The following is a 24,099-nucleotide window of genomic DNA, read 5'->3' as shown; positions in this document are numbered from 1 at the left end:
TGAGGTTCCAGAACTGAAAGACATGACTTATGAGGATAGTTCCAAACTAACTTCCTATTTGATCATTAGTCTGGTCTCTGTTTCCACCTTTTTCCTGACTTTCATTATTCTCATCCTGGCCGTGAGGTTCTGCCGCAGTAGAAAGCCTAGAATGTTGTTTGATGGAGCAGTCGCCATTCCCAGCGCGTATTTCCCTCCCAACTATGCAGAGGTGGATGGAGCTGGAACTCTGCGCAGTTCTTATAACTATGACGCATACCTGACAACGGGCTCACGCACCAGTGACTTCAAGTTTGTCAGATCTTACAATGACAGCACGCTGCCTGCTGACCAGACACTAACAAGATGTCCAGATACATTATTAGAAGGGAGTATCACCACGCTCAACACTGCAGGAGAGGCTAATGAGGTAAGCCTTCGCTCATCTGAGATACCACGGTTTGTATGTGAGTTGTTTCATTATGTGAGAATGGGTTATGCAAGATGAAAATACATTCTGGGCCTTAATGGCTTCTGCCATCCTATAGAAACAATAGGTCTATACTCGTTTTAGATGATAACATCTTAGTAGGGTACAATGTGGAATTTATCCACTCATTGTTTTGATTGATTGGTTGAGTTTTAAAGGTGCTCGCTGTTTCTTCTCTTCTCTTGAGGAGTAATTCACTACGGGTTTGATTTGATGGAAGCAGTTTGCTCCTTGTTTGTTTGTGCTTTGGTTTCCTATAATTAAAACAAGCAACGCGGTTTCGGTTGCTTTTAGTTGAGCATGCCTGTGATGGTTTCTTCACAGATGTTCTCTTGGAGTTGACAACAAAGCTTGATGGAGATAGGAAAACATGGTTTAGACTACTTTTGAAAAGGAATCAGGCATTTTATAATAAATGGATTTTATTGACCTAGAAAGAGTTTTGAATGTATTTTGAAACTTGATTACATATTGTTAGGATGTGTGTTCGGCGTTGTGCATTAAAATCCCCATTGCCTACCGTTTTTTTGCAGTCGCCTCCATTTCAGCACCGGACCAGTGGACACCGAGGTGACTGTTTTAGTCTCCTGAAGTCTAACGGTCGAAAACTCAAAGATAGAATGCGAAAGAATTAGCGTTATTTTGATGACTAACGAAACATCCATAGTGAAATCGACAGTTTTCATGATGGTTGAAATATTTGATTATCCAGGAAAAATACATGTTTGCAACTAGTCTACTAATGGCTTATTGTGTGACTATTTAGGCATATTGTGTTCGTTTCTCTTAATAGCGTACCTCATCCATGTCTTCTCATGATCATGTCACGATGAGGTTACCACTGATTTGAAGCCTATATCTTTCATGTTTTCGTCTGCGTTTGGAGAATATGATACATTCTAAGAAGGACACATGGAAAACAATATTAGCCTACGAGCATGCTGTTTTTCTGATAGACTCATGATGTCGCTTTCCACCAGCTAAGTACAGTTAACTATATACCTCCACCTACTACGGGGGAGTAGGCTCCATACAGCGGGTCGCATTACCATTGATCACTGAACAGCGGTTAGACGTAATCTTTCTTCCGTTTGGCTATTGATTGTGGGCAATTGGCCTTAATTGCTATTAGACATTGAAGATGGTCTACAAAGGCCGTACGTTTTTTGAAAGAGCTTTTCGTCTTTCTTTTTGTCTTGTCTTCATACACACCAGCAAAGGAAACGTGAGCTATTCTATACCAGAGCAGGTGAAACGCGGATCTGTAATCGGAAAAATACTCAAGGTTCTGATGTTGGATGTTATTTTTTGGTTTAAATTACACTTCGTTTTTCACAGTTTGAAGTACACATTCAAACAAAAGAACCTATAGACTTCATTCGGTTTCCTATTTAAATTTAGTACTGTGTAGGCATAATTTTTTCCGGATTTCTTAGTAGGCTGGTGTATCGCTGTGATCTCTACACCAATTCTCAAAATCTTTCGATTTGTCTTTTTACATCACCATGTAGGTTCAACAAAAAAAAATCGATAGTAGTATCATTTAGGTAGAAGCTTAAACAGTTTGTCTCTGGCATCCTGATTCATATCTTTAACAGGCACTGCAATTGTTATTCGTCTTTATGGAAGTCTGGTTGTTGTATTCGCCCAAAGTAATTCTGACATGCAGTAGGTTAAGCTATTTTCTTACCCTGTTTTAGAGTCACCTGAATGGAGGACAATGTTGAGTTTTTAAATGAAATCCGTTTAAAAATAAGAACTTGACATGGACATATAGGTACTTTATTATTCATTTTTCTGATTTCTCATTTCACAATAAATATATTGGAGTAGATTGAGATGTAAGCCTATTGCGTTGTCGCGTTCTGAAACATCCCCATTGATAATTCAGCAACGCTTGAATTCAGCACCAGGCACGTGGACAGCGACTAAACTTTTTTCATTCACTTTAACATCAGTTCAAGTCCTGCCAAACTCAAATGAAGACCGGAACAACACCACATGTTGGTTTGTTGAGTGAGGACACGTTGATAGCTAGTGGAATCCGTGCATTAAATTGGCTTAAAGGAGAAATTTGCGACTAGTGTTAACTCAATGCTTTTACCTTATGGGACTGTTCCGATTCATGAAAAGGAGTTCATACATCACACAAGCATTACTTTACAATATTTCTGTTTAACTATTTAGTATTTAACTGAAGTATAGGCTACATCATATTTGTAGGAATATATAATTATAAGATAGAAAACTATTGTGTGTTGTTTTTTTAATGACTCAGGATGTCGCTGTTCACCAGCTAAGAAAAGTTAGGCAGCCTACACTTCTCAACCCGCTAATGTATTACTCAGAGGGCGGATACAACCTACCGCGCCATTATCACTGAGGAGCAGTCGGCCAAAGGACCTAATTTCTTCAGTTGGGTAATTTATCTTAGCCAATATTTGTAGTAGCCTACATTGCATAATTCTCTTTTTCACCTTGTAATTGGAATATCTTCGTTTTTTACATCGAAAATGGGCTACATTGGATTTACAGTTTCAGCTTTTGTCCTCCATCTGGCTTTTGTTCTATTTCTGATACGCATCAGCAATGGCGACATGACCTATTCTATTCCAGAGGAGATGAAACGCGGATCTGTGGTCGGAAATATAGCCAAGGATCTTGGTTTGGATGCTAAGAGACTGTCGGCTCGAAAAGCTCGTTTAGAAGAGGATGGAACTAAACACTTCTGTGACATTAACCTGAATTCGGGAGATCTTGTTGTCGCTGAAAGAATTGATAGGGAACAGCTTTGCGGTCCGAGGATTTCATGTGGGCTCAAATATGAAATGGTTCTTGAAAGTCCTTTAGAATTGCATCGCATATCTCTTCAGATTCAGGATGTGAACGATAATTCACCACAGTTTGCAGATGATGTTATTAAATTGGAAATAAGGGAATCAGCTCGTAAAGGTGAACGTTTCCCCATTAATGAGGCCCACGATGCAGATATAGGTCAGAATGCAGTTCAAAGCTACTCTTTACAAAGGAATGACCATTTTGTCTTGAATGTTCATACTAATCGAGATGGGGGTAAATACGGTGAGTTAGTGTTAGAGAAAGAGCTGGACCGAGAACAAAAGCAGGAGGTGACGTTGTTACTTACTGCGGTTGACGGTGGGACTCCACAGAGATCTGGTACTGTAGTTATACACGTCACTGTGTTGGATGCTAACGACAATATTCCAGTATTTAGCCAGGACGTTTATAAGGTCAGTCTACCAGAAAATTCTCCGTTGGGCACTGTAGTAGATACGGTCCGCGCAACTGATATAGACGAGGGAGCAAATGGCGAGGTAACATATGATCTAGGTCGAGTTTCTGAGGAGTTGAATAATTTGTTTCACCTCGATAGTAAAACTGGGGTTATAATACTGTCTGGACCGATAGATTATGAGAAGCAGCCCATTTATGAGTTGCGCGTCCTCGCCAAAGATGGTGCAGGTTTGGTGTCATACACAAAAGTACTGATAGATATTACTGACGTAAACGACAACGCACCAGTGATATTAATAAAAACCCTGACCAATCCAATTCCCGAGAATGTGTTACCTGGAACAGAGGTGGGCATCATTAACGTTCAGGATAAAGACTCTGAGGGGAATAAACAGGTCCGATGCTCCATTCAACAAAATGTTCCATTCAAATTAAACCCCTCAATCAAAAACTATTATTCTCTGGTAACAACGAGTGAACTCGACCGTGAGATCATATCAGATTATAACATAACCATCACTGCCACTGACGAGGGTTCTCCACCTTTATCCTCCTCAATGACTATTCATGTATCTGTGTCAGACGTGAACGACAACCCTCCTAGGTTTGACGAACAATCCTACAGCGCCTACGTGACTGAAAATAACACGCCTGGCTCCTCTTTGTGTTCTGTTACTGCCAGAGACCCAGACTGGAGACAGAACGGCACGGTGGTCTATTCTCTATTGCACAGTGATGTGAACGGTGTTCCGGTGTCCTCATTTTTATCCATCAGTGGAGACACGGGGGTGATCCATGCTGTGAGAGCATTTGATTATGAGAAGTTTAGGAGCTTCAAAGTCCACGTTGTAGCCAGAGACAATGGTTCTCCTCCACTCAGCAGTAACGTGACAGTGAGTGTCTTCATAACAGATGAGAATGATAACTCTCCCCAGATATTATACCCTGCTCCAGCAGGGAACTCCTTGATGACTGAGATGGTCCCCAAAGCTGCTCTGTCGGGGTCCCTGGTTTCCAAGGTGATAGCTGTGGACGCCGACTCTGGACAAAACGCGTGGCTTTCATATCACATCGTGAAATCGATTGATTCTGGACTTTTCACTATTGGTCTTCATAGCGGAGAGATCAGGGCAGAGCGGGACATTTCTGAATCTGACAGTATGAAGCAGAACCTTGTTATATCAGTGAAAGACAACGGACAGCCCTCTCTCTCTACAACCTGTGATGTATATTTACTCATATCAGACAACTTGGCTGAAGTTCCAGAACTGAAAGACATGACTTATGAGGATAGTTCCAAACTAACTTCCTATTTGATCATTGGTCTGGTCTCTGTTTCCACCTTTTTCCTGACTTTCATTATTCTCATCCTGGCCGTGAGGTTCTGCCGCAGTAGAAAGCCTAGAATGTTGTTTGATGGAGCAGTCGCCATTCCCAGCGCGTATTTCCCTCCCAACTATGCAGAGGTGGATGGAGCTGGAACTCTGCGCAGTTCTTACAATTATGACGCATACCTGACAACGGGCTCACGCACCAGTGACTTCAAGTTTGTCAGATCTTACAATGACAGCACCCTGCCTGTTGATGTTACACTTAAGAAGAATCTAAATGAACCTCTCGGAGAAAATATCATCACTTTCAACACCTTGGGGGAGTGCGAGGTGAGATTTCACAGCTTTGATATTGTGATAAACGAAAATGCTTTATTTGTTTATTTAGCCGTTTTGCATAGTCCATCATATGAAACTATCGGTAGCTTACTTTATTGTGTGTGAGGCTAATATTAGTACAACAGTCTTGTTTCCTGTACTCTTTCAGTCATTTGATTCAGTCCCATTTTCATCACTGATAATCTCTGAGGATGTATTTTTTTCCCGTCTTCATCCCATTTTACTGTGATTTAGTAAAACACGTAGGTACTTTTCAGCACCACTTAAAAAACTGCAATAGGTAAAGACGTGGATTATGTTTGAAAGAAACGCCGGATTTTAAATGCCTTTTTTCCCCCTTCGAAAACTGTAATGGGTAGAGACATAATAATAATAATAATATATGCCATCTAGCAGACGCTTTTATCCAAAGCGACTTACAGTCATGTGTGCATACATTCTACGTATGGATGGTCCCGGGGATCGAACCCACTACCCTCAAATATGTTTGAAAGAAAGGTCTGTTTTTAAAACAACCCTTTTCCAGTGATTATATTTGGAATTACTTTATTGGCATGGTCTTTTGAAGACTACATGGACAGACTACTTTGCCCATTGCTCATTCGATTGAGATGTTGACTCACATGGGCTGCAACACAAAGGGGGATTCGTGTTTTTACAATCCTGCATTTTGAAATGGTCTGCCTCTGTTGATATGAGGGGTCCCATTATGTATCTTTAAAAACAATTAAACCCGTCATGTTTTCCTATGCGTTGCAGTTATTCTCCATACAATTGGCGAGAGACTTGCACAACTATTTTCTGCAGTTTTATGAAACTACACGGAGTGTCGCTATTCACCAGCAGTAGCTTTATAATTAATCTCTCCACCCATTCTTGACATTTCCAGTGAGGGAGGGGACATCATTATTGCAGTGTAAAAGTCTCCTGCTTAACATTTTAACGTGGTGCATTTTGATCTGCTGGTTGTAAACGTTTCTTCGGTTGGATAGCACTGATTTCTACCACACTAATCGGCCTAATTGGAATGAGTTGTGTTTCCTGAAAATGGAATACAAGGGATTCTCGTTCTCTGCATCGATGTTCGGACTGCCTTTGTTTCTTATCCTGCTGCACACCAGCTATGGAGACGTTAACTATTCTGTTCTGGAGGAGATGAAACGCGGATCTGTTGTCGGAAATATAGCCAAGGATCTGGGACTGGATGCAAAACGACTTGTATATCGGAAAGCTCGTTTAGATGTTCAAGGTAGCAGCAAGCGTTATTGTGAAATCAATCTGAATAATGGTGATATGGTCATCGCTGAAATAATAGACAGGGAGCAGCTTTGCGGTAGGAGGATTTCATGCACCTTAAAATACGAGATGGTTCTGGAAAATCCTTTAGAATTACATAACATAATCTTACAGGTAGAAGATATTAATGACAATAGCCCACAATTTGGGGAAGACAACGTTACGTTTGATATCCGAGAGTCAGCAGTCAAAGGCGCTCGATTTTCGGTGAATCCGGCTCATGATGCAGATATAGGACTGAACGCTGTTCAAAGCTACACACTACAAAGGAACGACCATTTTAGCCTGGCTGTTCATACCAACCCAGGTTCTGAAAAGTATGGTGAGCTTGTGTTAGACACAGAGTTAGATCGAGAACAAAAGCAGGAGGTGACATTAATACTTACTGCGGTTGACGGTGGGACTCCACGGAGATCTGGTACTGTAGTCATACACGTCACTGTGTTGGATGCTAACGATAATACACCAGTGTTTAGCCAGAACGTCTATAAGGTCAGTGTACCAGAAAATGCTCCATTAGGTTCATTAGTTGTTACTGTAACAGCCATCGATGCAGACGAGGGGGCAAATGGAGAAGTGACGTACGGATTTGGACCAATCTCAGAAGAATTAAATAAAATATTTTCTCTTGACCCTAAAACGGGAGACATCAGGATAGCAGGACAGATGGATTTTGAAGAAGAATCCATTCATGAATTGCGGATCAAAGCCAAAGATGGCTCGGGATTGACTTCCTTTGCCAAAATATTCATAGAAATTACAGATGTTAATGACAACGCCCCAGTGATATCTCTTACATCCTTGACCAATCCCATCCCAGAGAACCTGTTACCTGGCAGAGAGGTGGGCATCATTAATGTATTGGATAAGGACTCTGGGGGAAATAGACAGGTCCGCTGCTCCATTCAACAAAATGTTCCTTTCAAACTAAACCCCTCAATAAAAAACTACTATTCTTTGGTAACAACTAGTGAATTAGACCGAGAGAACATTTCAGATTATAACATAACTATCACTGCCACTGACGAGGGGTCTCCACCTTTATCCTCCTCGAAGACTATTCATTTATCTGTGTCAGACGTGAATGACAACCCACCAGTGTTTGAGGAGCAATCCTACAGCGCCTATGTGACTGAAAATAACAAGCCTGGCTCCTCTGTGTGTTCTGTTACTGCCAGAGACCCAGACTGGAGACAGAACGGCACGGTGGTCTATTCTCTATTGCCCAGTGATGTCAACGGTGTTCCGGTGTCCTCATATTTTTCCATTAACGGAGACGCGGGGGTGATCCATGCTGTGAGAACATTTGATTATGAGAAGTTTAGGAGCTTCAAGGTCCACGTTGTAGCCAGAGACAATGGTTCTCCTCCACTCAGCAGTAACGTGACAGTGAGTGTCTTCATAACAGATGAGAATGATAACTCTCCCCAGATATTATACCCTGCTCCAGCAGGGAACTCCTTGATGACTGAGATGGTCCCCAAAGCTGCTCTGGCGGGGTCCCTGGTTTCCAAGGTGATAGCTGTGGATGCCGACTCTGGACAAAACGCGTGGCTTTCATATCACATCGTGAAATCGGCTGATCCGGGACTTTTCACTGTTGGTCTCCACAGTGGAGAGATCAGGGCCCAGCGGGACATTTCTGAATCTGACGATATGAAGCAAAACCTTGTTATATCAGTGAAAGATAACGGACAGCCCTCTCTATCAACAACTTGTGATGTATATTTACTCATATCAGATAACTTGGCTGAAGTTCCAGAACTGAAAGACATGACTTATGAGGATAGTTCCAAACTTACTTCCTATTTGATCATCGCACTGGTCTCTGTCTCCACCTTTTTCCTTACTTTCATTATTCTCATCCTGGCCGTGAGGTTCTGCCGCAGTAGAAAGCCTAGAATGTTGTTTGATGGAGCAGTCGCCATTCCCAGCGCTTATTTCCCTCCCAACTATGCAGAGGTGGATGGAGCTGGAACTCTGCGCAGTTCTTATAACTATGATGCATACCTGACAACGGGCTCACGCACCAGTGACTTCAAGTTTGTCAGATCTTACAATGACAGCACGCTGCCTGCTGATCTTACACTGAAGAGAAGCCCAACAAAGTTATTAGAAGGAAGTATCATCGCACTCAACACTGCAGGGGAGCCTATTGAGGTAAGACCGAACTAAAAGTTATGATATCAGAATTGCTTTCCTAGTGTGTTAGTGGACTTTTTAATGCCTTTCCACAAGGGATATTCTTTCTATTTCGTTGTTGGTGTGTATACAATTAGGGATACTTTCCCAATCATGGAGTGTGTTTTCATTTCCCTTCCTGTAGTATCCTCATTGCCTACTACATTTTTCTTTAAGAACATTGGCTACTTTTCCACGTTTCAGCACCAGGTTAGTGGACAGCGCCGTAACCATCACTTTACCTTAGAGTATAGTGGATATATAATTGCCGGGTTTGGTTAGTAATATGGATTATGCATCGTTGGATGTTATGTGGACCGTTGATATAGCTTATCTATGTGTTGTTGTTACTCGGCAACCATGAATTATCAGACTGTGGCAACAGTATGGAAATATTGAATTTATTTTTCCTATCTTGTAATATATGATTACAAAAGGAGCTAATTGCGCACAACTATTGGTTTTGCTCTCTTCTCTTGCTAAACTACATGAAACGTTCGTGATACTTTGCACAACACAAGGATTGGGGAAATATTGACCAAGATGATAAATGACGTGGGCCTGTGTGTATTGTGACTGCTGTACTCTGTATGAACTCAGGATGTCGCTGTTTACCATACATAGAATTGCATGCTTTTCTCCACCCACCATTGGATTATTCAAAAGAGTAATAGGCGATATTGCATCACTTTCAACGAAGAGCAGTCGGATAACAATCGTTTTGCTATTCCTTTTGAGAGCCTAATATTGCACACTTACAATACCGTATCAGTTCGACTAGTTTTGAACTCTAATGTTGACAATTGGTTTTGATCATCCAGAATGGGGTACACAGGATCTTCGGTTTTTACCTTATTGTTCCGCCTGGCTTTTTGTCATTGCCTGATGCGCATCAGCAATGGAGACTTGAGCTATTCTATTCCAGAGGAGATGAAACGCGGATCTGTGATCGGAAATCTAGCTAAGGATCTGGGGCTGGATGCTAAGAGACTTTCAGGTCGTAAAGCTCGTTTGGATATGGATGGCAGTCGTCAACGTTACTGTGACATTAATGTGAATACCGGAGATTTAATTGTGGCTGAAACAATAGACAGGGAGGAGCTGTGTGGACCGAAGGTTACTTGTTCATTAAAATACGAGCTTGTGCTGGAAAAACCTCTTGAATTACATCGCATAACTGTACAAATACAAGATATAAATGACAATTCACCACGGTTTCCCAATGCACGTATTGATCTAGAAATTCAGGAATCTGCTTACAAAGGCGCACGATACCCCTTGGATGAACCTCATGACTCTGACATAGGATTAAATGGTATACAAAGCTATTCACTGGAGAGGAATGCCTATTTTATTTTGGACGTTCAAACGAGCTCAGACGGAGGAAAATATGGCGAGTTAGTGTTAGAAAAAGAGCTGGATCGAGAACAACAACAAGAGGTGACGTTGTTACTTACTGCTGTTGATGGTGGGACTCCGCAGAGATCTGGTACTGTAGTTATACACGTCACTGTGTTGGATGCTAACGATAATAAACCAGTGTTTAGCCAGACAGTGTATAAAGTCCGTTTGCCTGAAAATTCTCCAACAGGGACTGTTGTAGTTGCAGTTAGTGCAAGTGATGAAGACGAAGGAGCAAATGGAGAAGTATCATATGAGTTCAGTCGTATTTCCGATAAAGCAGCTAAACTGTTTTCCATCGATAAAAAGACCGGCGAGATGAAAGTGCAGGGTCCCATAGATTATGAAGAAAATACAGAATACGAAGTACGTGTCCAGGCTAAAGATGGGTCTGGTTTAGCTGGCAATGCAAAAGTAATGATAGAAATCACTGATTTAAATGACAACGCACCGGTGATATTGATCAAATCCTTTAACAATCCCATCCCCGAGAATGTGTTACCTGGAACAGAGGTAGGGATCATAAATGTACAAGATGATGATTCACAGGGAAATAGACAGGTCCACTGCTCCATTCAACAAAATGTTCCTTTCAAATTAAACCCCTCAATCAAAAACTATTATTCTCTGATAACAACAGGTGAACTAGACCGTGAGATAATATCAGAATATAACATAACTATCACCGCCACTGACGAGGGGTCTCCACCTTTGTCCTCCTCAATGACTATTCATTTATCTGTGTCAGACGTGAATGACAATCCACCTGTGTTTGAAGAACAATCCTACAGCGCCTATGTGATTGAAAATAACAAGCCTGGCTCCTCTATGTGTTCAGTTACTGCCAGAGACCCAGACTGGAGACAGAACGGCACAGTGGTCTATTCTCTATTGCCTAGTGATGTGAACGGTGTTCCGGTGTCCTCATTTATATCCATCAACGGAGACACGGGGGTGATCCATACTGTAAAATCATTTGATTATGAGAAGTTTAGGAGCTTCAAAGTCCACGTTGTAGCCAGAGACAATGGTTCTCCTCCACTCAGCAGTAACGTGACAGTGAGTGTCTTCATAACAGATGAGAATGATAACTCTCCCCAGATATTATACCCTGCTCCAGCAGGGAACTCCTTGATGACTGAGATGGTCCCCAAAGCTGCTCTGGCGGGGTCCCTGGTTTCCAAGGTGATAGCTGTGGATGCTGACTCTGGACAAAACGCGTGGCTTTCATATCACATCGTTAAATCGACTGATCCGGGACTTTTCACTATTGCTCTCCACAGCGGAGAGATCAGGGCAGAGCGGGACATTTCTGAATCTGACAGTATGAAACAGAACCTTGTTATATCAGTGAACGATAACGGACAGCCCTCTCTCTCTACAACCTGTGATGTATATTTACTCATATCAGATAACTTGGCTGAAGTTCCAGAACTGAAAGACATGACTTATGAGGATAGTTCCAAACTTACTTCCTATTTGATCATCGCACTGGTCTCTGTCTCCACCTTTTTCCTGACTTTCATTATTCTCATTCTGGCCGTGAGGTTCTGCCGCAGTAGAAAGCCTAGAATGTTGTTTGATGGAGCAGTCGCCATTCCCAGCGCTTATTTCCCTCCCAACTATGCAGAGGTGGATGGAGCTGGAACTCTGCGCAGTTCTTATAACTATGATGCATACCTGACAACGGGCTCACGCACCAGTGACTTCAAGTTTGTCAGATCTTACAATGACAGCACGCTGCCTGCTGATCTTACACTGAAGAGAAGCCCAACAAAGTTATTAGAAGGAAGTATCATCGCACTCAACACTGCAGGGGAGCCTATTGAGGTAAGACCGAACTAAAAGTTATGATATCAGAATTGCTTTCCTAGTGTGTTAGTGGACTTTTTAATGCCTTTCCACAAGGGATATTCTTTCTATTTCGTTGTTGGTGTGTATACAATTAGGGATACTTTCCCAATCATGGAGTGTGTTTTCATTTCCCTTCCTGTAGTATCCTCATTGCCTACTACATTTTTCTTTAAGAACATTGCCTACTTTTCCACGTTTCAGCACCAGGTTAGTGGACAGCGACGTAACCATCACTTTACCTTAGAGTATAGTGGATATATAATTGCCGGGTTTGGTTAGTAATATGGATTATGCATCGTTGGATTTTATGTGGACCGTTGATATAGCTTATCTATGTGTTGTTGTTACTCGGCAACCATGAATTATCAGACTGTGGCAACAGTATGGAAATATTGAATTTATTTTTCCTATCTTGTAATATATGATTACAAAAGGAGCTAATTGCGCACAACTATTGGTTTTGCTCTCTTCTCTTGCTAAGATGCATGAAACGTTCGTGATACTTTGCACAACACAAGGATTGGGGAAATATTGACCAAGATGATAAATGACGTGGGCCTGTGTGTATTGTGACTGCTGTACTCTGTATGAACTCAGGATGTCGCTGTTTACCATACATAAAATTGCATGCTTTTCTCCACCCACCATTGGATTATTCAAAAGAGTAATAGGCGATATTGCATCACTTTCAACGAAGAGCAGTCGGATAACAATCGTTTTGCTATTCCTTTTGAGAGCCTAATATTGCACACTTACAATACCGTATCAGTTCGACTAGTTTTGAACTCTAATGTTGACAATTGGTTTTGATCATCCAGAATGGGGTACACGGGATCTTCGGTTTTTACCTTATTGTTCCGCCTGGCTTTTTGTCATTGCCTGATGCGCATCAGCAATGGAGACTTGAGCTATTCTATTCCAGAGGAGATGAAACGCGGATCTGTGATCGGAAATCTAGCTAAGGATCTGGGGCTGGATGCTAAGAGACTTTCAGGTCGTAAAGCTCGTTTGGATATGGATGGCAGTCGTCAACGTTACTGTGACATTAATGTGAATACCGGAGACTTAATTGTGGCTGAAACAATAGACAGGGAGGAGCTGTGTGGACCGAAGGTTACTTGTTCATTAAAATACGAGCTTGTGCTGGAAAAACCTCTTGAATTACATCGCATAACTGTACAAATACAAGATATAAATGACAATTCACCACGGTTTCCCAATGCACGTATTGATCTAGAAATTCAGGAATCTGCTGACAAAGGCGCACGATACCCTTGGATGAACCTCATGACTCTGACATAGGATTAAATGGTATACAAAGCTATTCACTGGAGAGGAATGCCTATTTTATTTTGGACGTTCAAACGAGCTCAGACGGAGGAAAATATGGCGAGTTAGTGTTAGAAAAAGAGCTGGATCGAGAACAACAACAAGAGGTGACGTTGTTACTTACTGCTGTTGATGGTGGGACTCCGCAGAGATCTGGTACTGTAGTTATACAGGTCACTGTGTTGGATGCTAACGATAATAAACCAGTGTTTAGCCAGACAGTGTATAAAGTCCGTTTGCCTGAAAATTCTCCAACAGGGACTGTTGTAGTTGCAGTTAGTGCAAGTGATGAAGACGAAGGAGCAAATGGAGAAGTATCATATGAGTTCAGTCGTATTTCCGATAAAGCAGCTAAACTGTTTTCCATCGATAAAAAGACCGGCGAGATGAAAGTACAGGGTCCCATAGATTATGAAGAAAATACAGAATACGAAGTGCGTGTCCAGGCTAAAGATGGGTCTGGCTTAGCTGGCAATGCAAAGGTAATGATAGAAATCACTGACCTAAATGACAACGCACCGGTGATATTGATCAAATCCTTTAACAATCCCATCCCCGAGAATGTGTTACCTGGAACAGAGGTAGGGATCATAAATGTACAAGATGAAGATTCACAGGGAAATAGACAGGTCCGCTGCTCCATTCAACAAAATGTTCCTTTCAAATTAAACCCCTCAATCAAAAACTATTATTCTCTGATAACAACAGGTGAACTAGACCGTGAGATAATATCAGAATATAACATAACTATCACCGCCACTGACGAGGGGTCTCCACCTTTGTCCTCCTCAATGACTATTCATTTATCTGTGTCAGACGTGAATGACAATCCACCTGTGTTTGAAGAACAATCCTACAGCGCCTATGTGATTGAAAATAACAAGCCTGGCTCCTCTATGTGTTCAGTTACTGCCAGAGACCCAGACTGGAGACAGAACGGCACAGTGGTCTATTCTCTATTGCCTAGTGATGTGAACGGTGTTCCGGTGTCCTCATTTATATCCATCAACGGAGACACGGGGGTGATCCATACTGTAAAATCATTTGATTATGAGCAGTTTAGGAGCTTCAAAGTCCACGTTGTAGCCAGAGACAATGGTTCTCCTCCACTCAGCAGTAACGTGACAGTGAGTGTCTTCATAACAGATGAGAATGATAACTCTCCCCAGATATTATACCCTGCTCCAGCAGGGAACTCCTTGATGACTGAGATGGTCCCCAAAGCTGCTCTGGCGGGGTCCCTGGTTTCCAAGGTGATAGCTGTGGATGCTGACTCTGGACAAAACGCGTGGCTTTCATATCACATCGTTAAATCGACTGATCCGGGACTTTTCACTATTGCTCTCCACAGCGGAGAGATCAGGGCAGAGCGGGACATTTATGAATCTGACAGTATGAAACAGAACCTTGTTATATCAGTGAACGATAACGGACAGCCCTCTCTATCAACAACTTGTGATGTATATTTACTCATATCAGATAACTTGGCTGAAGTTCCAGAACTGAAAGACATGACTTATGAGGATAGTTCCAAACTTACTTCCTATTTGATCATCGCACTGGTCTCTGTCTCCACCTTTTTCCTGACTTTCATTATTCTCATTCTGGCCGTGAGGTTCTGCCGCAGTAGAAAGCCTAGAATGTTGTTTGATGGAGCAGTCGCCATTCCCAGCGCTTATTTCCCTCCCAACTATGCAGAGGTGGATGGAGCTGGAACTCTGCGCAGTTCTTATAACTATGATGCATACCTGACAACGGGCTCACGCACCAGTGACTTCAAGTTTGTCAGATCTTACAATGACAGCACGCTGCCTGCTGATCTTACACTGAAGAGAAGCCCAACAAAGTTATTAGAAGGAAGTATCATCGCACTCAACACTGCAGGGGAGCCTATTGAGGTAAGACCGAACTAAAAGTTATGATATCAGAATTGCTTTCCTAGTGTGTTAGTGGACTTTTTAATGCCTTTCCACAAGGGATATTCTTTCTATTTCGTTGTTGGTGTGTATACAATTAGGGATACTTTCCCAATCATGGAGTGTGTTTTCATTTCCCTTCCTGTAGTATCCTCATTGCCTACTACATTTTTCTTTAAGAACATTGGCTACTTTTCCACGTTTCAGCACCAGGTTAGTGGACAGCGCCGTAACCATCACTTTACCTTAGAGTATAGTGGATATATAATTGCTGGGTTTGGTTAGTAATATGGATTATGCATCGTTGGATTTTATGTGGACCGTTGATATAGCTTATCTATGTGTTGTTGTTACTCGGCAACCATGAATTATCAGACTGTGGCAACAGTATGGAAATATTGAATTTATTTTTCCTATCTTGTAATATATGATTACAAAAGGAGCTAATTGCGCACAACTATTGGTTTTGCTCTCTTCTCTTGCTAAGATGCATGAAACGTTCGTGATACTTTGCACAACACAAGGATTGGGGAAATATTGACCAAGATGATAAATGACGTGGACCTGTGTGTATTGTGACTGCTGTACTCTGTATGAACTCAGGATGTCGCTGATTACCATACATAGAATTGCATGCTTTTCTCCACCCACCATTGGATTATTCAAAAGAGTAATAGGCGATATTGCATCACTTTCAACGAAGAGCAGTCGGATAACAATCGTTTTGCTATTCCTTTTGAGAGCCTAATATTGCACACTTACAATACCGTATCAGTTCGACTAGTTTTGAACTCTAATGTTGACAATTGGTTTTGATCATCCAGAATGGGGTACACGGGATCTTCGGTTTTACCTTATTGTTCCGCCTGGCTTTTTGTCATTGCCTGATGCGCATCAGCAATGGAGACTTGAGCTATTCTATTCCAGAGGAGATGAAACGCGGATCTGTGATCGGAAATCTAGCTAAGGATCTGGGGCTGGATGCTAAGAGACTTTCAGGTCGTAAAGCTCGTTTGGATATGGATGGCAGTCGTCAACGTTACTGTGACATTAATGTGAATACCGGAGACTTAATTGTGGCTGAAACAATAGACAGGGAGGAGCTGTGTGGACCGAAGGTTACTTGTTCATTAAAATACGAGCTTGTGCTGGAAAAACCTCTTGAATTACATCGCATAACTGTACAAATACAAGATATAAATGACAATTCACCACGGTTTCCCAATGCACGTATTGATCTAGAAATTCAGGAATCTGCTGACAAAGGCGCACGATACCCCTTGGATGAACCTCATGACTCTGACATAGGATTAAATGGTATACAAAGCTATTCACTGGAGAGGAATGCCTATTTTATTTTGGACGTTCAAACGAGCTCAGACGGAGGAAAATATGGCGAGTTAGTGTTAGAAAAAGAGCTGGATCGAGAACAACAACAAGAGGTGACGTTGTTACTTACTGCTGTTGATGGTGGGACTCCGCTGAGATCTGGTAGTGTAGTTATACACGTCACTGTGTTGGATGCTAACGATAATAAACCAGTGTTTAGCCAGACAGTGTATAAAGTCCGTTTGCCTGAAAATTCTCCAACAGGGACTGTTGTAGTTGCAGTTAGTGCAAGTGATGAAGACGAAGGAGCAAATGGAGAAGTATCATATGAGTTCAGTCGTATTTCCGATAAAGCAGCTAAACTGTTTTCCATCGATAAAAAGACCGGCGAGATGAAAGTGCAGGGTCCCATAGATTATGAAGAAAATACAGAATACGAAGTACGTGTCCAGGCTAAAGATGGGTCTGGTTTAGCTGGCAATGCAAAAGTAATGATAGAAATCACTGATTTAAATGACAACGCACCGGTGATATTGATCAAATCCTTTAACAATCCCATCCCCGAGAATGTGTTACCTGGAACAGAGGTGGGGATCATAAATGTACAAGATGAAGATTCACAGGGAAATAGACAGGTCCGCTGCTCCATTCAACAAAATGTTCCTTTCAAATTAAACCCCTCAATCAAAAACTATTATTCTCTGATAACAACAGGTGAACTAGACCGTGAGATAATATCAGATTATAACATAACTATTACTGCCACTGACGAGGGGTTTCCACCTTTGTCCTCCTCAATGACTATTCATTTATCTGTGTCAGACGTGAATGACAATCCACCTGTGTTTGAAGAACAATCCTACAGCGCCTATGTGATTGAAAATAACAAGCCTGGCTCCTCTATGTGTTCAGTTACTGCCAGAGACCCAGACTGGAGACAGAACGGCACAGTGGTCTATTCTCTATTGCCTAGTGATGTGAACGGTGTTCCGGTGTCCTCATTTATATCCATCAACGGAGACACGGGGGTGATCCATGCTGTGAGAACATTTGATTATGAGCAGTTTAGGAGCTTCAAAGTCCACGTTGTAGCCAGAGACAATGGTTCTCCTCCACTCAGCAGTAACGTGACAGTGAGTGTCTTCATAACAGATGAGAATGATAACTCTCCCCAGATATTATACCCTGCTCCAGCAGGGAACTCCTTGATGACTGAGATGGTCCCCAAAGCTGCTCTGGCGGGGTCCCTGGTTTCCAAGGTGATAGCTGTGGATGCTGACTCTGGACAAAACGCGTGGCTTTCATATCACATCGTTAAATCGACTGATCCGGGACTTTTCACTATTGCTCTCCACAGCGGAGAGATCAGGGCAGAGCGGGACATTTCTGAATCTGACAGTATGAAGCAAAACCTTGTTATATTAGTGAAAGATAACGGACAGCCCTCTCTCTCTACAACCTGTGATGTATATTTACTCATATCAGATAACTTGGCTGAGGTTCCAGAACTGAAAGACATGTCTTATGAGGATAGTTCCAAACTAACTTCCTATTTGATCATTGGTCTGGTCTCTGTTTCCACCTTTTTCCTGACTTTCATTATTCTCATTCTGACCGTGAGGTTCTGCCGCAGTAGAAAGCCTAGAATGTTGTTTGATGGAGCAGTCGCCATTCCCAGCACGTATTTCCCTCCCAACTATGCAGAGGTGGATGGAGCTGGAACTCTGCGCAGTTCTTATAACTGTGATGCATACCTGACATTGGGCTCACGCACCAGTGACTTCAATTTTGTCAGATCTTATAATGACAGCACGCTGCCTGCTGATCAGACACTGAAGAGAAGCCCAACGAAGTTATTAGAAGGAAGTTTCATCACACTCAACACTGCAGGGGAGTCTATTGAGGTAAGATAGAACTAAGAGGTGATACCCCTTTTGTTTGTGAGCGAACGATTCGGATGATATCATAATATCTTTCCTAGTGTGTTAGTGGTCTTTTCCTTAAATTCTTCTTTATCCTCTTGATTATGAAGGGTTATGTAAAGACATCAATATTCACGTTTTAATGCATTTTCACAAGGGATATTCTTTCAATTTCGTTGTTGGTGTGTATAAAGTTAGTGATTCTACCCCAATCATGGAGTTTGTTTACATTTTCCTTTCTGTAGTATCCTCATTGCCTACTACATTTCTTAAACAGTATATTGGCTACGTTTCCACATTTCAGCACGTGGTTAGTGGACAGCGACGTAACCATCATTTTACGTTAGAGCAGTGGTCAACTGCCTTTTCTGAGTCAAGATCACGTTGTGAGTCAAAATGCTGAGATCTACCGCTCTGATTTTTTATTAACATGCCTAAAAAATGTAAGCCTATGTAACATTAACCAATTAAAAACAGTTATGTACTAATGAGGTTTGTGCAGTTAGATTTAGACCCAATACATTAACACAGCATACTGGCTTTGCTTGAATTTACCTGCCAATGCATTGTTGTTCGGGACATTATTTTAAATTATATTTCACAATTTGAAGTAGGCTATATGATCACACCGGTAATATATCCATTGTTGTATTACTTGTGAGGCACAGCTGAGTGAACATACATTTAAATAATTGACTGTTTATTTTACTGGGCTGATGATGCTTGCATCTGATGGTCAGGCTCAGCGGATTGAGAGCAGCAGACTAAGGGTCCGTCTCTCAACACTTAAACTTCAACATGAACTCACTCATAAAAACAGCATTTTTTTTGCAGTATTCGTTGACAATCTCTCTCTAGTCATGGTTTTAAACGTTTAGAAATCTCACAGTATTCATTTTGCCGTAGTTTTCGTTTATGCCTGCTATGTTACTGCAGACTCGGTCATTTTAGCAATCTTATTGGCCATCGGAGGCATAATGCACTTGATTTCATCTCCAGGCCCACCGGAATGACATAGTTTGTACCTTCAGACACATGAAATGGCAACAGTTTACCAACCCGGAGCGCAGGGCAGATGAATTGGCTGCACCTACCACCAACAGATCGAGAACAAAAAAAAAGAGGAATATGGTTGGGTTTTTTATAGAAATGTTTGGCATCGACGAGAAATGCCTTGGAGATCGACAAGCCTTTTGGGAACCACTGCCTAAGAGTATAGTGGACACATAATTGCTGGGTTTGATTAATAATACGGATGAGTCATCGTTTAATTTGATGTGGACCGTTGATTTGGCTTATCGATTTATTAATTTTTGTTATTCGCTAATACATAATTAGTCAGACAGTGGCAAAAGTATGGAAATATTGAATTTACTTTTCATATCTTCTCATTTATGATTACATAACGAGTTGATTTCTCACAGCTATTGGTTTTCCTCTCTTCTCTTGCTCAGCTGCATGAAACGTTCGAAATACAACTCAGAGGGCGGGATACTGACCAAGATGATAAATGACGTGGACCTGTGTGTATTGTGACTGCTGTACTCTGTATGAACTCAGGATGTCGCTGATTACCATACATAGAATTGCATGCTTTTCTCCACCCACCATTGGATTATTCAAAAGAGTAATAGGCGATATTGCATCACTTTCAACGAAGAGCAGTCGGATAACAATCGTTTTGCTATTCCTTTTGAGAGCCTAATATTGCACACTTACAATACCGTATCAGTTCGACTAGTTTTGAACTCTAATGTTGACAATTGGTTTTGATCATCCAGAATGGGGTACACGGGATCTTCGGTTTTTACCTTATTGTTCCGCCTGGCTTTTTGTCATTGCCTGATGCGCATCAGCAATGGAGACTTGAGCTATTCTATTCCAGAGGAGATGAAACGCGGATCTGTGATCGGAAATCTAGCTAAGGATCTGGGGCTGGATGCTAAGAGACTTTCAGGTCGTAAAGCTCGTTTGGATATGGATGGCAGTCGTCAACGTTACTGTGACATTAATGTGAATACCGGAGACTTAATTGTGGCTGAAACAATAGACAGGGAGGAGCTGTGTGGACCGAAGGTTACTTGTTCATTAAAATACGAGCTTGTGCTGGAAAAACCTCTTGAATTACATCGCATAACTGTACAAATACAAGATATAAATGACAATTCACCACGGTTTCCCAATGCACGTATTGATCTAGAAATTCAGGAATCTGCTGACAAAGGCGCACGATACCCCTTGGATGAACCTCATGACTCTGACATAGGATTAAATGGTATACAAAGCTATTCACTGGAGAGGAATGCCTATTTTATTTTGGACGTTCAAACGAGCTCAGACGGAGGAAAATATGGCGAGTTAGTGTTAGAAAAAGAGCTGGATCGAGAACAACAACAAGAGGTGACGTTGTTACTTACTGCTGTTGATGGCGGGACTCCGCTGAGATCTGGTAGTGTAGTTATACACGTCACTGTGTTGGATGCTAACGATAATAAACCAGTGTTTAGCCAGACAGTGTATAAAGTCCGTTTGCCTGAAAATTCTCCAACAGGGACTGTTGTAGTTGCAGTTAGTGCAAGTGATGAAGACGAAGGAGCAAATGGAGAAGTATCATATGAGTTCAGTCGTATTTCCGATAAAGCAGCTAAACTGTTTTCCATCGATAAAAAGACCGGCGAGATGAAAGTGCAGGGTCCCATAGATTATGAAGAAAATACAGAATACGAAGTACGTGTCCAGGCTAAAGATGGGTCTGGTTTAGCTGGCAATGCAAAAGTAATGATAGAAATCACTGATTTAAATGACAACGCACCGGTGATATTGATCAAATCCTTTAACAATCCCATCCCCGAGAATGTGTTACCTGGAACAGAGGTGGGGATCATAAATGTACAAGATGAAGATTCACAGGGAAATAGACAGGTCCGCTGCTCCATTCAACAAAATGTTCCTTTCAAATTAAACCCCTCAATCAAAAACTATTATTCTCTGATAACAACAGGTGAACTAGACCGTGAGATAATATCAGATTATAACATAACTATTACTGCCACTGACGAGGGGTTTCCACCTTTGTCCTCCTCAATGACTATTCATTTATCTGTGTCAGACGTGAATGACAATCCACCTGTGTTTGAAGAACAATCCTACAGCGCCTATGTGATTGAAAATAACAAGCCTGGCTCCTCTATGTGTTCAGTTACTGCCAGAGACCCAGACTGGAGACAGAACGGCACAGTGGTCTATTCTCTATTGCCTAGTGATGTGAACGGTGTTCCGGTGTCCTCATTTATATCCATCAACGGAGACACGGGGGTGATCCATGCTGTGAGAACATTTGATTATGAGCAGTTTAGGAGCTTCAAAGTCCACGTTGTAGCCAGAGACAATGGTTCTCCTCCACTCAGCAGTAACGTGACAGTGAGTGTCTTCATAACAGATGAGAATGATAACTCTCCCCAGATATTATACCCTGCTCCAGCAGGGAACTCCTTGATGACTGAGATGGTCCCCAAAGCTGCTCTGGTGGGGTCCCTGGTTTCCAAGGTGATAGCTGTGGATGCTGACTCTGGACAAAACGCGTGGCTTTCATATCACATCGTTAAATCGACTGATCCGGGACTTTTCACTATTGCTCTCCACAGCGGAGAGATCAGGGCAGAGCGGGACATTTCTGAATCTGACAGTATGAAGCAAAACCTTGTTATATTAGTGAAAGATAACGGACAGCCCTCTCTATCAACAACTTGTGATGTATATTTACTCATATCAGATAACTTGGCTGAAGTTCCAGAACTGAAAGACATGACTTATGAGGATAGTTCCAAACTTACTTCCTATTTGATCATCGCACTGGTCTCTGTCTCCACCTTTTTCCTGACTTTCATTATTCTCATCCTGGCCGTGAGGTTCTGCCGCAGTAGAAAGCCTAGAATGTTGTTTGATGGAGCAGTCGCCATTCCCAGCGCGTATTTCCCTCCCAACTATGCAGAGGTGGATGGAGCTGGAACTCTGCGCAGTTCTTATAACTATGACGCATACCTGACAACGGGCTCACGCACCAGTGACTTCAAGTTTGTCAGATCTTACAATGACAGCACGCTGCCTGCTGGTCAGACACTAACAAGATGTCCAGATACATTATTAGAAGGGAGTATCACCACGCTCAACACTGCAGGAGATGCGAATGAGGTAAGCCTTCACTCATCTGAGATACCACGGTTTGTATGTGAGCTGTTTCATTGTGTGAGAATGGGTTATGCAAGATGAAAATACATTCTGGGCCTTAATGGCTTCTGCCATCCTATAGAAACAATAGGTCTATACTCGTTTTAGATGATAACATCTTAGTAGGGTACAATGTGGAATTGATCCACTCATTGTTTTGATTGATTGGTTGAGTTTTAAAGGTGCTCGCTGTTTCTTCTCTTGTCTGTGAGGAGTAATTCACTACGGGTTTGATTTGATGGAAGCAGTTTGCTCCTTGTTTGTTTGTGCTTTGGTTTCCTATAAATATAACAAGCAACGCGGTTTCGGTTGCTTTTAGTTGAGCATGCCTGTGATGTTTTCTTCACAGATGTTCTAATGGAGTTGACAACAAAGCTTGATGGAGATAGGAAAACATGGTTTAGACTACTTTTGAAAAGGAATCAGCCATTTTATAATACATTCTTTTTAATTGACCTGGGAAGTGTTGTTAATGTCTTTTGAAACGTGAATATAAATTGTTACGATGTGTATTTAAATTCCCCATTGCTTACCGTTTTTCTTGAGGTCGCCTACATTTCAGCACCAGACCAGTGGACACCGAGGTGACTGTTTTAGTCTCCTGAAGTCTAACGGTCGAAAACTCAAAGATAGAATGCGAAAGAATTCGCGTTATTTTGATGACTAACGAAACATCGATAGTGAAATCGACAGTTTTCATGATGGTTGATATTTTTTATTATCCAGGAAAAATACATGTTGCAACTAGTCTACTAATGGCTTATTGTGTGACCATTTAGGCATATTGTGTACGTTTCTCCTAATTTTCGTACCTCATCCATGTATTCTCATGATCATGCCACGATGAGGTTACCACTGATTTGAAGCCTATATCTTTCATGTTTTAGTAAAGTCGTCTGCGTTTGGAGAATATGATACATTCTAAGAAGTACACATGGAAAACAATATTAGCCTACGAGCATGCTGTTTTTCTGATAGACTCATGATGTCGCTTTCCACAAGCTAAGTACAGTTAACTATATACCTCCACCTACTACGGGGGAGTAGGCTCCATACAGCGCGTCGCATTACCATTTCTCACTGAAAAGCGGTTAGACATTGTAATCTTTCTTCCGTTTGGCTATTGATTGTGGACAATTGGCCTTAATTGCTATTAGACATTAAATATGGTCTACAAAGGCTTTACGTTTATTGCATTTGCTTTTCGTCTGTCTTTCTGCCTTGTCTTCATACACATCCGCAAAGGAGAC

The 24,099-nt window shown here is 41.7% G+C and overlaps 4 protein-coding genes across 12 annotated transcripts in view; all 4 read left to right on the top strand.

The window, feature by feature from the left end:
• LOC124008017 (protocadherin gamma-C5-like) overlaps positions 1-24,099 on the top strand; it is a 138,990-nt gene that overhangs the window by 5,178 nt on the left and 109,713 nt on the right. For 3 of the 9 annotated variants that reach the window (XM_046319327.1, XM_046319201.1, XM_046319041.1), the window contains exon 1: positions 2,855-5,385. The exons of 3 other annotated variants lie outside the window; for them this stretch is intronic. In XM_046319327.1, coding sequence (XP_046175283.1) covers positions 2,983-5,385 — 2,403 coding nt within the window. In that variant the 5' untranslated portion in view covers positions 2,855-2,982. Of the gene's footprint in view, positions 1-2,854; positions 5,386-20,284; positions 22,814-24,099 lie in introns of those variants that run through there. 3 more of the 9 variants (XM_046319279.1, XM_046319139.1, XM_046318985.1) reach the window with 1 other exon arrangement.
• Positions 6,330-8,865, top strand: LOC123995342 (protocadherin beta-16-like). The gene has a single exon (XM_046298893.1). The coding sequence runs from the start codon at positions 6,442-6,444 to the stop codon at positions 8,863-8,865; it is 2,424 nt and encodes an 807-aa protein (XP_046154849.1). The 5' UTR covers positions 6,330-6,441.
• On the top strand, positions 9,577-12,117 carry LOC123995327 (protocadherin gamma-A11-like). The gene has a single exon (XM_046298872.1). It carries the CDS (start codon positions 9,694-9,696, stop codon positions 12,115-12,117), a length of 2,424 nt encoding a protein of 807 aa, XP_046154828.1. The 5' UTR covers positions 9,577-9,693.
• On the top strand, positions 16,229-18,613 carry LOC123995322 (protocadherin gamma-A11-like). The gene has a single exon (XM_046298859.1). The coding sequence runs from the start codon at positions 16,259-16,261 to the stop codon at positions 18,611-18,613; it is 2,355 nt and encodes a 784-aa protein (XP_046154815.1). The 5' UTR covers positions 16,229-16,258.

This window comes from Oncorhynchus gorbuscha, linkage group LG02 (assembly GCF_021184085.1).
Source record: "Oncorhynchus gorbuscha isolate QuinsamMale2020 ecotype Even-year linkage group LG02, OgorEven_v1.0, whole genome shotgun sequence".
Classification (NCBI taxonomy): Eukaryota; Metazoa; Chordata; class Actinopteri; order Salmoniformes; family Salmonidae; genus Oncorhynchus; species Oncorhynchus gorbuscha.
The sequence above is the reverse complement of the archived record's forward strand: the minus strand, read 5'-3'. Positions and strand labels throughout refer to the sequence as shown.

Excerpts from the sequence above, each read along its gene's own strand:
- LOC123995342 (XM_046298893.1), top strand. The coding sequence starts at position 6,442 with ATGGAATACAAGGGATTCTCGTTCTCTGCATCGATGTTCGGACTGCCT.
- LOC123995327 (XM_046298872.1), top strand. The coding sequence starts at position 9,694 with ATGGGGTACACAGGATCTTCGGTTTTTACCTTATTGTTCCGCCTGGCT.
- LOC123995322 (XM_046298859.1), top strand. The coding sequence starts at position 16,259 with ATGCGCATCAGCAATGGAGACTTGAGCTATTCTATTCCAGAGGAGATG.